The sequence below is a fragment of the Anguilla anguilla genome, chromosome 3 (assembly GCF_013347855.1).
Source record: "Anguilla anguilla isolate fAngAng1 chromosome 3, fAngAng1.pri, whole genome shotgun sequence".
NCBI classification, from domain to species: Eukaryota; Metazoa; Chordata; class Actinopteri; order Anguilliformes; family Anguillidae; genus Anguilla; species Anguilla anguilla.
This window is the reverse complement of record NC_049203.1, coordinates 60,932,193-60,945,866: the sequence shown is the minus strand read 5'-3', so window position 1 is coordinate 60,945,866 and position 13,674 is coordinate 60,932,193. Positions and strand designations below refer to the sequence as shown.

General features: G+C 39.2%; 1 protein-coding gene across 3 annotated transcripts; it reads left to right on the top strand.

Moving 5' to 3' along the window:
* Positions 1-395: 395 nt before the first annotated feature.
* Positions 396-13,611, top strand: lamp2 (lysosomal-associated membrane protein 2). Of its 3 annotated transcripts, none has more exons than XM_035408290.1 (9): positions 396-580; positions 2,462-2,577; positions 3,357-3,567; positions 3,710-3,871; positions 4,731-4,924; positions 5,798-5,923; positions 6,248-6,302; positions 6,471-6,638; positions 12,211-13,611. In XM_035408290.1, exons 1-9 carry the CDS (start codon positions 535-537, stop codon positions 12,351-12,353), a joined length of 1,221 nt encoding a protein of 406 aa, XP_035264181.1. In that variant the 5' UTR covers positions 396-534; the 3' UTR covers positions 12,354-13,611. The 3 variants fall into 3 exon arrangements, with proteins under 3 accessions (XP_035264181.1, XP_035264182.1, XP_035264180.1); XM_035408291.1 differs by lacking the exon at positions 12,211-13,611 and adding an exon at positions 8,576-11,853 and having other exon boundaries at positions 398-580; XM_035408289.1 differs by lacking the exon at positions 12,211-13,611 and adding an exon at positions 11,298-11,853 and having other exon boundaries at positions 399-580.
* The last annotated feature ends 63 nt before the right edge of the window (positions 13,612-13,674 follow it).

Below are 13,674 nucleotides of genomic sequence, written 5' to 3'. Positions count from 1 at the left end.
ACCTGGCGATCGCATGATGAGGTGAATAATGTTAAAATAAACGAATTAGCCTACAAACCACTTTATAAGTCACGATATATCGTGTCTGAAAGTCACGATATAGGCTAAATATATTTCCCATTCGGATCGGCGGAAGGTTCCCTCTATCGTGAATACAGATGGACAGCTGTACTGGTCAGTATAAAACGGTGTCGGTATTCAAGATACCATTGATGTATGTTGTGTTAAGTAAATAGCTAAGGTTACTGACTCAAGGCAGGTATTTAGGAGCATCCACGCAGTCTGTATCCGAAATAACGACCATCACCGGTAGCTAGACTATATTTATGTGGGCGATAATGTCCGCTGAACAGAGCATGCGTATGCACGTTGTAAAGCTGATCATATGACTTAATTTCCTGCTGATCTGTGGTGGATGTCTGTCTGAGTGCATTCGAGCTCAAGCTGGCAAACGTTACCTGAAGTGAACACTGATTACAGGCTACTGTAGCCACTGCTGCTCCCTTTCTGTTTGGTTTAATCGACCGATGCACCATGTTTCGTTACGCTTGCATGATATTATTCCTGGTTCTAGGGAGTGGTAAGTATTTATATGGAAGAAGAAATTTCCATTTATTTTATTTATGATAAACATAAGGAAACTTTTCTTGTGTTGTCACCGAAGGCCTATCTGTGTAGCGACCTAAAGGGTTTAATGTAGCTGGCAAGGTTACGTTACTGTATAGGTTGGTTTTTGTGTTGTCATTTTCATACTTTTGCCTGTGACATGGGTGTCGTTAATTAACGTGAGCTATGCTTTCCATTTTGTCGCGTCGTCTTTGTATTTCAGTATCTACCGGTAGCTTGCGCTGCCTAAATCTCTTTATCTTGATTGTTACCTTGCAGTAAAAATGCGCAAGTAAACTCAAATGGATATATATTGGGCACTGGTGATATATAGTAAGTCGGTAGAAACTTAGTGAGCTGTATGTCACTGTCAAAAGAAGATGAAACAACCGAGTCAGTGGACTGGCGTTTTATCTAGTCAATGTTAAATAAAGACAACTAGAACAATCGACTTAGCTAGGTATATCCAACGTAGATAATGTTGCGAGTTGGTGCAAGTCACTCGGTTTGCTTGTTAATTCGCTAGTTAATTGTATTTAACGTTGATATTCGTCATTGTTAGACAAAATAGATGATGGTCGTTTTTCAGTAAATTCGCTTAGTCTAGATTCTAAAATGTCAGCTAACGTTCGTTACTCTGTTGGTTGCTGGTTTTATTTTCAGTTTGCCTTAGTGCGCCCTGGAAATGAGTGCTTGTTGCGGTTTGTCGGGGACATTAGAAAAAAGAAGTAGCCTATTTTCCCAGGCTGTCAGCAAGTAGTTAACCTATATAACGTTAGCGAGCGACGTTTCACTAGTCATGTGACAAGGGAAGTCTGAAACGGAGTTTTGCAGTTATTCATTCAGGTAAACACTGTAGGTAAAGTTAGCTTAGTAACGTTACTTTTTAACCTGTAGCGATAGTTCTCCATTAAGACAGAAAACAGACAGATCGTGTTAATATATCTCACCATCGGTTTGCGAAATGAGTGAGTTCGTCTGTGTGACTTCTGGTTTCTGCTTCGCGTCGTTTCATTTTCTGGCGCTTGCAAGTCACACAGGAAGTTGAGCCATACGTGAGAGGGGGTTATGGATATTTGCTGATACCATGTGCACATTATTGCTCAAAAGACCCAAATACTCCGAAGTCATATGCTGTAATACTGGCAATCAGTCTTCCCTCTTTCCAATGATGAAGGGAGTAAATGAAAGCCAGTGGTGTCAGTGAGGTTTCAGCAATGTGAAGAAAAGCATTCAGTCCAAACAAAAGCAGTACAGAGTAAAAAAAGTAGTATAGGCTTGGACAGAACTTACGGCGGACAGCAGTTGGGTGCTGTTTGTATTACACCGACATTGTGTGGTGGCTCTGCATGCAGATAAATCCGGGTTTAAGCAGTAGTGATAAACTTCTACATGCATTCCTTCAACAGAAATGCTGTCTCTTCAAGGTCGCGCTAAATAACCACAAATGTGCCCCTTCCGGTGATTGTAGGCCTGATTTTGTTGCGGCCCAGTTTCGCTTTGATGGATTACACGCATAATTACTTCGTTCTACTTATTACGTACTATTCATGATAACAGTGCTACAACTTCGCCATAAGAGGTCACACTTGAGTACATTTCTTTATGTTTTTTATTTACCAGTGTTAAAATTCTGGGAATTAAATATTGGGGCTGTAGTTGTGTCACCTTTGTGTGAAATGTTTGTTCTCCTTTTTTGTTTGTTTGTTTGTTTTTTGGTATGAGTAACCAAGGGCATGGCATGCACAAGGGAAAAGTCACTATTTAGTATTTCAATCTTAAATCTTCTATAAAATGTCAATTCGTTAGAAACGGTACTAATGAAATGTTTTTTTTGTTTGTTTTTCTATTTCAGAAATCCAGCTTTCGTGCAGCACAGAAGTGTCTGTGAATGACACGGCCCATAAATTGTGTCTATATGCTAACTTAAATGTTAACTTTACTGTCACATATGAAGCAATCGGAAAAGTTGTAAGTAGATTGTCTGTGTGTTTGCCTATGCAGCATATAACGTTTATTTGTGAGATATGTTCTGTTTTAACTGTTCATAAAAAGTTTTGAATATTTATATTCAAATATTGTAGATATATATGTGATAATGTGAATTTAAGCATAATGGTCTACATGAGAAATTCTCTGTGATTTCTGTACATTTGGCCAGGTGTGAAGTAAATGTACAAATCCAGCATTTGGTTGAATTAAATATTTGTTTACCACAGAGAAGGATGGTAATAGCATCCCGTTTGTATGCAATATCCTGCCATAAGACAAGAGAAGACATGTAGAGATTGTGAATGCTGAAGGAAACAAAATTTGTTCAGTTTCTCCGTGTTTCTGTCCTCAGCCTGTAGTATTATCTGCATTCTCGCTATTTAGTTTACACTTATAGTTGTGGCTATTTAAAATGACATGACTGGATTTTTTTAAAGTCTACATTGCTTAGTAAATGATTTTGAGTCAGATTTTTCCATGTCACTTGTTAACACCATAATGGTTGTAGTCGCTTATCATTGAAAAATTTGAAAATTATATAAAAAAACAACATTTTGCTATCTTTCAAAAATTTAAATGGATGTATCACATATTCAACTTGTTGTGTTTTCGCAGTAAAAAAAAAAAAGATCAGTGTTACTTTTTAAAAATGTTGGTAGAAAGAAAGAGTAGCATACAATTTTCTGAATTATGTCCTACTGTTTTCCCACAAATGGCATGTTTATGACATTGTGCTAACTGGATTATCCCCCTGCCAGAACCACACTGCTGAATTTATTCTGCCTGCGATCGTGAATGCCTCTGGGAGCACCTGTGACAAGGACACATCAACACTGGAGCTTAGATTTGGAAAAGGCCACTCCTGGACAATCAAATTCACAAATGAAAGTAAAACCTACAATGCACACGACATTGTTTTCACCTATAATCTTGCAGATGACAGTATCTTCAAGAATGCTTCTTCAAATGGTGTGTATATACCTTGTGTTCGTACGACATGAATATTAAAAAGCCCTCTCTGCCAGTCTAATGTTTTTGAAATGTGAAGAATTGAAGAAAGCCTATTAGCCTATGCCAACTGATGCATTTTTGTTTTCTTTCTTCTGTACAGAAACAAAATCTGTGACATTCACTCAGTCCATTTCTGATGTGTCAATGGACACATATTACTCCTGCAAGAGTGAAGATACCATGGAAAAGGGTTCGGTTGTGCAGACCCTGTGGAATGTGTCTATGCAGGCATTTATAATCAATGGGACTAAGAGTGACAAAGGTAGGTGTATGTGACTGCCCTGTAGGATGAAGTTACTCTGATTTATCTCTGGATTTATTGCAGATGTAATAATTTATTTATTACAGTTTTGTGTAGTAGTTGACTTCTACCATCCAAAGCCAGGTAAGAATTTTCAACCAGATTGTGATGGTTTCAGCGGTTGATTTCACTTCCTAGCAGAGGCAGTGCTTTATTTTTGAATATTTTTTAAAACAATATTTGCTTTACTGCGCAGCCAGCTTCAATGCATTGGTGTAGCTAACACGTAGAAAGTCGTGTATAAAATGTATAAGAAAGAATGTATAAACTTAGAATTGAACATACCGTACCTTCCATCCTGTTAAGTGATTTGACGGCCCTATGGTCATCTAGATAATGAATGTAAAGTCTGTTGTATAGACAAATTATTTGATATTGTATACAGAATGTTAAATGTTTTGTTGATGACTGAGTGTGGCCGTGCTCACTGAATTAGTCTGAAATCATTTATGCGTATCTGCCTGTCCTGCGCTCACAAAGAGGTGGGGTCAGTTATGAAAGCAGAGCTATATTTTGCAGCATGTACATTCAGGAAAGTTTTCCTGTCACACAATCCATATTCTGGCCTGAGAGAAACATTTTTTCCCCCGCTTCCTTTTATCCATTAATGCCGTTATGAAAATAGTATCAATGCATCAACTTTCATTGGTGTCAGAACAGTTCGCATTTCTGTCCTGGACTGTAATAGGCTGTAAGCTTGTAAGTCTCAGTAACAACCACTTATGCGTGTGTGTGTGTGCGTTTGTGTGCGCGCACACGCGTCTTAGTGCGCCTGTGCTGTTTTCCTCCTTTTTTACGGTTGCTGTTCCTTGCTTCACAGACACCGTGTGTGCCATGGATAGAACCACCACCCCAATGCCGACCACTCATATTACCAACGCCACCACACCACCAGCACCAACTACTCCCTCACCCCTGCCCACACCCAAGACAGGAAATTACAGCGTCAGTGGGAATCACAGTGTCTGTCTATTGGCCTCCATGGGCCTGCAGATCAGCTTTAAGCATGGCCTGGTACGTATTTTGCTGAACGTATCCGAGGAAGTGCATCCTTTGCGGTGTGCAAAATGCAATTTGGATCTATATATTACTCAATAAGACATTTGCTGTTGATTCATTTTTTGATTAAAATACATCTACAGTGGCTTTCTCGCTCTTGGGTGTATTAGCCATGTCTGCTGGCTTTGGGACAAAATTTGAAAGCCATAACAGCTAAGTTTTAGCTGGTACAGAATCACTGGTAGTAATGACATGTGCAGGTCATTATGCTGGGAGAATGTGTTGTGCAAGCCTTGGTCTAAAATGTATTTAATACTTTTGGTGTTTGGCCTACAAATATATTCCTTTAACATTTTGTATTTAACACCTGTCTATATTGTCTGAGAGCATGTGTGTGCAAGCATATAGTGAAAGTCTTTGGAAATACCTGTAATCAGTGAATGCATTGACATTTTTTTAAATGAGTTGTACTGCCCCTGAGTAGAATGGGTCCTATAACCTTGCTCTTAGGCATTTGGCAGACATTCTTATGCAGGGCAACTTGGTGATAACTTTTTAAACATACAGTCCAGTACAGCTGGATATTTAATGAACTAATTCAGTTTAAGTACTTTGAAAGTGCCTCACCGAGGAAGCAAACTGGCAAACTCTTAAGTGGTGATGGTGCCCTTACTATTGTACTACACTCTAACCTGCAATGTTATCGTTGTGGAGAGTGGATTACCCCCTACATGGTCCTGTCTTTACACAGGAAAAAGAAATGCCCTTTTTGTCATGGGAAGATGTGGGTGGTGTGTGCTCAGGATTTCCTGTATACTTCCTGCTCTTGGAATCTTTCACAAGGCGGGTGTTGATTTCTGCTTTTTTTTTCTTTTTTCTTTCGTCCAGGATTTTAAGAAAATGAACATTGATCCAGAACACCTTAATGTGAATGGGAACTGTAGTGTAAACAAGAGCGATGCCACCCTCGTACTGAGATCTGACCAAATGGACCTCACATTCACCTTTCAAGAGGTACACTGTTCAAACTGTGCAGCTGAATCCAGCACCCCTGGAGAATGCATTCAATGAATGCTTTCATTTAAACGCTAAATATGCACACTGTATAAAATAGAATGCCCTTTCAAATTAATACATGCAGGTTAGGTGACTTAGAGGGGCATACATGTTTTTTAGGGCAAATGAGTCAAACTACCCTGTGTAAATTAAGGTTTATAAAATAAAATAATACATTTTGAATCATTTAACTCCTTTACAATTCAGTTTTGAATAACATGTATTCTTTTTCAGTGCCTAATCATTTTTAATCGTTTTTTTTTTCTTCAATATATTTTTCAGGATGGGAAGAAATTCCGCCTGCATGCAGTCAATTTCATGATAAAACTCACTAACGGTAAGTGTTATGGGCTGTCCTCTGAAACGATTGTGCTTGCACGTATGAGCGAAGCATGTGGTGATGTGCAGGCTGCCCTCCACAGTACTGCCCTCAGAAGGGCCAAGGCCTGGAATGGGACCGGACATGTGCGAATGCTTAAGCTGGTTTCCCCCCTGTGTGTTCCAGGCACTTTCACGGCGTCCAACACCAACCTGTCTATCTGGGAGGCGGCTGTGGGGAGCTCCTACATGTGCAACAAGGAGCAGAGCTACAACATCACAGACACCTTCTCGGTCAACACCTTCAGCCTGCAGGTGCAGCCCTTTGAGGTCAACGGAAACGCATTTGCCACAGGTTTGTTGTCTCCCATTGCTTAACATTTAGGAATTTATTATAGGCTATTTTCAGGGCTGTCACGATCGCTGTGTGACTGCCATTTCGACAATGATAAAAATTAGCAGAATTTAATTTTTTTGCCTATTAAAAAGCAGACTCATTAGTTAGTATTTTCAGTTATAGAATTAGGAACACCTGTAGGCTAATGCTATGGGCTTCAGTCAGTGCATCTTCTCCTGAAATGTGTACTTTTCCATGTGCACTTCTCCCCTGCTGAACTGGAGTTGTAGTGTGCACTTTGAACCTAGGGAATTGGCCGGGACTAGTAGGGAATGGGAGGCAGGGAGTGGGGAAAGAGCTTCACAGTTCTCAGTGTGATCTAACAGCTTTGAGACTGAAAGTAGGCCTCCTTTTCTGCGGTGATACAAAGACAAGTAATGTCAATTTAAAGTCAGCTTGTTTAGATAATGTGACGGGAAAACCACCCTCACTTTCCTTTATTGGAAAAAAAGAAGTAAGGAAATACACATCTGCCCAACAAGCACTCTCAGAATGGTATTCAGTGCCACAGGAAACAGAAGTCAGGAAACGGCATTGCCCTGTGCGTGTATTCTTTGCATGGAACCTCTAAAAAGACGCCTTAAACAGTGTGCTGATGGACCATACAACAGATAGCACATCTTTCCTTTTGCTGAAAGCTCAGGCCTTTATTGATTTATTAATATTATTTGCGTGTGGAGTAATTTATTTATTTCACAGTGACCAAGAACTTTAGTCTATGGCTGTACTTTCTTGTTGTGTTCTGTTTTTTAATTCAATAATAAAAGTTATTGAATGAAAGGTGTGCGGTTTGTTCAAGGAGTAGCCTAATGAGTAATACCAAGGGTGTAATGAGGATTAAAATATCTTGCCATTAGTAGTCTATGTAGCCAAAAAAAATGGCTCCAAGAAGCAGGTGTTAGGAGCACCCCCCTCCCCCCCGAGAAAATATTGTTGACCATGGTGACTTGCCATATAATTACTGGTTAACCCAAATTGTATAATCATGACAACTTGGCTCTTATCTAGAGTGGCGTATTCAAGCGCATACAAATAGGTCAATGTATGTCACAACAGATAACATTAGCTATTTCACCAACTTGCACGTAACATGAAGTGCAAGAAGAAATGGGTCAGGACAGATGGGAAATCAGAACTGGTGTGGCAGTATGGCAATGATATCAATGCACTGGCAGTCAATTGCCTCTCTTACATGTGGGAGGCCACGAAAAATTGAGCAGGGTCACTCCACTGGTCCCCTTGGAGAGAATTCCCATTTCCAGAGGAACTTCCCATTCCATTAAGCAGGAATTCCTGCCCGATGCTGGGAATGCTGTCCAATGGAACTGCGTGCAGCATTGTCGGGCAAATTGACTTTACTCACGGAGCGATTTACGGAAGTGTGAAGTGATTGATGCGTTTGGTCCCGATTATTGCATGGGAATTTCACAGTTATCAGGGGCATGACACCACCACCTGGCAGTGACTTGTGTAAATATGCACACTTGATGTATTTTGGCAACCATACGGAGGTTTTTAAACTGGAGATGATGTAAATTCTCCTACAGGGAATATTGGTATGAACGCCTCAAAATCACAATGTGTGTGCTTTCCCCTTTAACTGTCCGTTTGAAAGGAAACCTTTTTTTTCTCGTTTTATGCTTTTGTTCTAAATTTAAAAGATTAAATGGGCATGCAGTTTATTTTTTTGTGATCTTGGAAAAATCAAAACCACACTGATTTCAGATGCTGAATGCAGTTGTGATGGGAGCATGGATTGCAAAATTGCATGCATGCATAGCAGAATTAATTGTTTGCATTTGTACATTTTCTTTCAATTTCCATCTCATTTTGCTTTTGAACAATGAAAAAGGAATCATGTTCTGTGTATTTATTCATTTTCTTTCTATCTGCAGCTCATGAATGTGGAATGGATGACGCCGGCTTCTTAATCCCAGTCATTGTTGGCGCAGTTTTGGCGGTCTTGATTGTCGCTGTACTGATTGTTTATGCGATTGGTAGACGAAGGACCACCGTTGGATATCAGACCCTCTGAAACCAACCGCGATTGGCTTATTCAGTCGATCAAGTCTGATTTGTGTGTTTCTTCCCTTTTTGATTTTTCTGTTCAGGGGCACGTGCAGGTTCTTACTTTCTTCCTCCTGTTTGTCAGTTTTGCACATGCCCACACTCCCAGATCCACCATGGCCGACGCACAGATGCGTGGTGGCTGGGATTTTGTGTCACCAAGGATGTGCCCAATGTATTATACTATAATCTAATTAGTCCTTCATTTATTAATCTATTCATTTATTCATTCATCTCAGATATTTCAGTGGTTGGACACCAGTCACATTTTTGTCATTTTTTTATTCCGAGACCAATTTAGAGTAGAACCTGCGCTTGCTTTCCCTGCACCAGATTCTTGCACAATTTTTTTTTTTTTTTTTTTTTTCCTTATGCCTTCTGTTAAATCTTTGTATGCCTTTGCTCTCCTGGTTTCACACCCCCCCCCCCCCCCCCCCCCCCCGCCACCCCCCCCACCCCTAAAAAGTAGTGCTGTGAGAATTTGTGTCCCAGTTCAGATTGGAGTAAAGGTTGAGTCCCATACTTCTTGAAACGCATGCACACACACACACATGCACACACCCTTCCTGAACTCATTTCTGAGCCAATTTCTTGTATGTAGAAGCAGATTGGGAGATATCCACAATCTGTTTCTAAGTGAATGGCCTGGATTCACACAAATTGTCTTTTAAGCTATGTTTTTATAATAATAGCTCAAATATGCCACATAATTTATAGTGTTAGTGAAATTTGTCCAGACAGCTATCTCTAATACCCAGGGGCTCAGGAACATACAGTATGTGGATGTATAAGCCTGTGTGGTTATTGTGAGTCTTAAGAGATACTTCACTGATTTGTAACAAGGGGACATAAATCCCCGGGGTGGAGACTGAGCCCAAATGCTGCTCCAGTGTTAGAGGCTAGGGGGTTAGGATTGAGAAACCTAAAAGCAAAGGTTGACAGCTTTTTTTTTTTTCTTTCCAATTGTTGGCATTAGATTTAAAAAGGGATAGCTTTACCATTTAAATTATTATTCCCTTCATTATTGCACTCGATTCATGATTGCAGTCACTCTTAAAAATTCACCTTAATTGGAGACTTTTGCTGCTTATTTTAACATTTGAATAGGATCTTTGATTCTGAAACCTGCATTGAACATTTATGAAATTGCACTTAAGAGTTTTTTTTAGTGTGTGAATGCGCAATATTTAAGTTGAAGTGCACTTCTGTTCATAGAGTACTGTTAAGAATCAGTGTGATGTTAACTTTGCACTACCGTCTTATTTTTAATCTGTGTGTAATTTTTTTTTGCCAGAACTTTTAATTCTCTAGTTGCTCTACATCTGGTGTTGAGACCTTTGATTAGATTCTTCCCATCAGAGAAAGGTTCTCTCCACAATTCTCAGGCTGCAGGTCTTATGACCTGGACCAGGCCCAGTCTTATCAAAAAGGGCCTATGTGGGTGCAGGTTTTTGTTTTAGGCCAACGCTACTCTTGATTGATAACCATGATTAATTCATTCGTTCCATCAGTTGTTGTAGTGCTGGGCTAAAATGAAAATCTCCACCCACACGGACACTTTTCAGATAAAACTGGATACCCCTGACGTTAACGATGCTTGTTAAATCTGGGACTTGTCAGTAGCTTACTGTGTCCAGGACTCTGAATCAGTGGGATGCACTGTATTCATTCTGCCAGGGGAAGGTGGGTCCAAGTTAGTCAAGATGACTTGGATTACCACTGCATTAGCGCCCTCTAGCTTCTTACCACACGCCTACAAGTTGCCAGAGGGTAAAGCTCTTTTCCAGTTGGTGTTACGTCTCCTGCTGCACATTTTGTGGCTTGTAGTTCCTGGCTCCTGGTCGAGTGCATTGTATTAAGAGTTAGAAAACTTAAGATGTGGAACAGTGTCTTTTGGTCTGTGGTTGTTGCACGGGTCTTGCATAAGAACATGCTCGTAATTAAGGATAAATGTCTTATCACCAGTTTGTGCCTTGCTTACTGTAGTCTTGTTTTATATCTCTGTCCCTTCATGTTACTGAGATTCAGTGCAGGGTAAGTTAATATTTAACCTTAATTTGACCAGAATTGCCCTTGAAAGACAAATGTTACACAGAGACTCCCAACTCATGTATTGTAAAAGTGCATTCTGGGAATCCCAGTTGTACATAATTCAAATAATTATGTTACAAATGCTTTTTTTTCAGAAAGGATTTCATACAATATATTTTAAATATTTGGAACATTCAATCTTGAATATAACTACCATACAAAATGTGTAATTTTAATCGCATGTAACATTTTGTATACTTGTCTGATAGAGGATTTTTTTTTGTTAGGGTTATAATTTTGCGGGCCATTTTAATTTAAAGAATTAATGTGTATATTGATCCTCTAAAAGATCTTGAATATTATATGAAATGTTTTACCCAGTATTTTCTATGACTAAAATGCACTATGAAAATAATGCATTCCTTTGAAAATGCCATTTTATTGTTCTATGTTTTTTATCCATTTATTTGATCCATTTTTAGATTCCTTCACCCTTAACTGTCTTCTTTTCTCACTCAGCTGAGGAATGCCAAGCTGATATGGGTGATGCGAACTTCGTTGTCCCCATAGCTGTGGGAGTTGCCCTTGGAGTTCTGATTATTATTGTGTTGGTGGCCTATTTCATTGGACGACGACGAAACCTTGGCAGTGGTTATGAGTCATTCTAAATTGCTCCACTTTTTCAGTTTTGCCTGCTCAGCTGATTCATCTGTTGTGGCAGACTGTTGTGAAAGTTCTTTCAATGTCTGTATGTGAGGTGTTCATAGCAATCAGATTTTTTTTGCTATATAACTCAATTTCTAAAGATATTTTCGTGAGCAAATAACATACATTTTAATAAGCAGCCAATGTTTTTCTAAACCACTCCATTATTGATTTAGCACATTATTGATTTGGAAAACCCCATTTCACTGTCTTTTTTTTATGTGTTTTAAGTTTTAATAGTGGCTTTCCCTTCAGCATTGTGTTCATAACTATGGCATTGCATGTAATTTGGTCTGTTTGTATTTTGTTTTTTCAGCTTTTCAAAAAAATTCATTGTGCACTACTATATTGAGAATAAATGATTTTTTTTATTTGTGCAGTGATTTATTGGGCTATTTCAGTGGGTGAAAAGTTATGGGAATGCCAGATTCATTCCACACTGACGGTCTTGAACAGGACCCCTCCTTTCACTGAAAGAAGCATTTTTATCTCCACCCACACAGGAGATGAATTGTTCTGGATACAGGGTGGATCTAGGCTGAAGCGCTGCTTGACTGCTGTTCTGCGCACTGGCTTTCTCTTTCTAGCATGTCTCTTAATGGGTGTAAACTCACTTTGGGATCGAACGTCAGTTTTCCTGTTAAGAATAACACTCTATTTCTGTGCGTCCCTTTCCTTTCTCTCTCTCCTCTTTCTCCTCCCCTCCTCTTCCCCTCTCTGCTCTCAGCTGAAGAGTGCTTCCTGGATGCTGATTTGAGCTTTCTCGTGCCTGTTGCTGTGGGTGTAGCTTTGAGCTTCCTAATTATACTCGTGCTCCTCTCTTACCTTATTGGGAGAAGAAAGAGTCGCACTGGGTACCAGTCTGTGTAGCTCCTCCCACCTCCTTCTGCTTTTCAACCCAGCACAACAGGCCTAGTTCTTTCTTTCTCTGTCCTCCCTCTACTGTTAAACACGGAGGGATTATTCCACATTATGACCTTCTGCTTTACGTTGCTGCATCTCAGCTGTAATTTAATATTGCCAGCTAATGGCTGTTTCTATGGTAATTTAGAAATGATCAAATTGGGAAAATTGTAAATGGCATACAATTTGAAAACACAGCCTTGTGGTGGCAACCAATATTTAAAGCCTACAAATAGAGATGTAGGTGAAGCTTAAATTTAATAGCACAGTGGTTTGGAGCCTGCACCAGCAATCTTCATAAACAATGTTCTTGAGAAAATCTGCATAAATTTGAAATGTTAAATGCATGAAGTATTTCTTGTCCATTCCAATGAACAGATCTTTTTGTCCCAACAAATGAGCTTTTATGAAACTACTCATTTAAATGCACTATTCTTTGTTTAATCTGTGCTCAATTGGCTTTTTGTTGTATGAATTGCTTTATTATAAAGAGTGATTGAAAAGTAATTTAAATGAATGGGGACCATTTCAGAGACTTCAGTATTTTGTTTCGGAGTTCATAAAGTAATGAATGCTTGCAGATATTCAGAGATGTTTTCAAACACCCTAAACAAGACTAACTTTTAGTGCAATCATGGACATTGTCATTAGTTTGGGTCTATAGTGAAGCACACAATTTATCTAAACTCTTTTAATTGTTTATGAATCACTTCTCAGGGAAAGAATAGTAGTATACACATGAATGTTAACACAAAGGCCCAAATTTAATACACTTTCAGTTTTAACTAAAACTACAGTCCAGTTTAATCAAATGTCATCAGTCTTATATGGTTTGAAAATAAGTTGGAGGTTTGACCAAGAAGAATGGACTTTTGTTAGTCCTGTTATCAGGGCAATTGCACTTTTTTTGGTGGATGAACAGATGTGTAACCAAGGCTTTGGGAGGAGACTCATTTTAGCAAAACGGCACAAAATTGAATTACTTCAGCGCACTGCATCTGGACAGGAGCCGTATTTTTATTCCTGATTTCTATTTATTCCCTGGCACTTCCAGGGCACTCCAGAATAAATCCAGAATAAGGTCAGGAAGTTCGTGTCCATTGTTCTGTGCATGTTCCTGCTTTCATTATCAGTTTGCTCTCAGTCTATTAAAGGATGTCAAGGAATGTACTGTACATTTGATGGAAGTGAGAAACGTAATAAATATGCTTTCCTGTTTTGTAAAGCTGTGTTGACATTTATGCTGCCTTATTCAGAAAAACTTTCTACAGTGAAATCTGATGCTCAA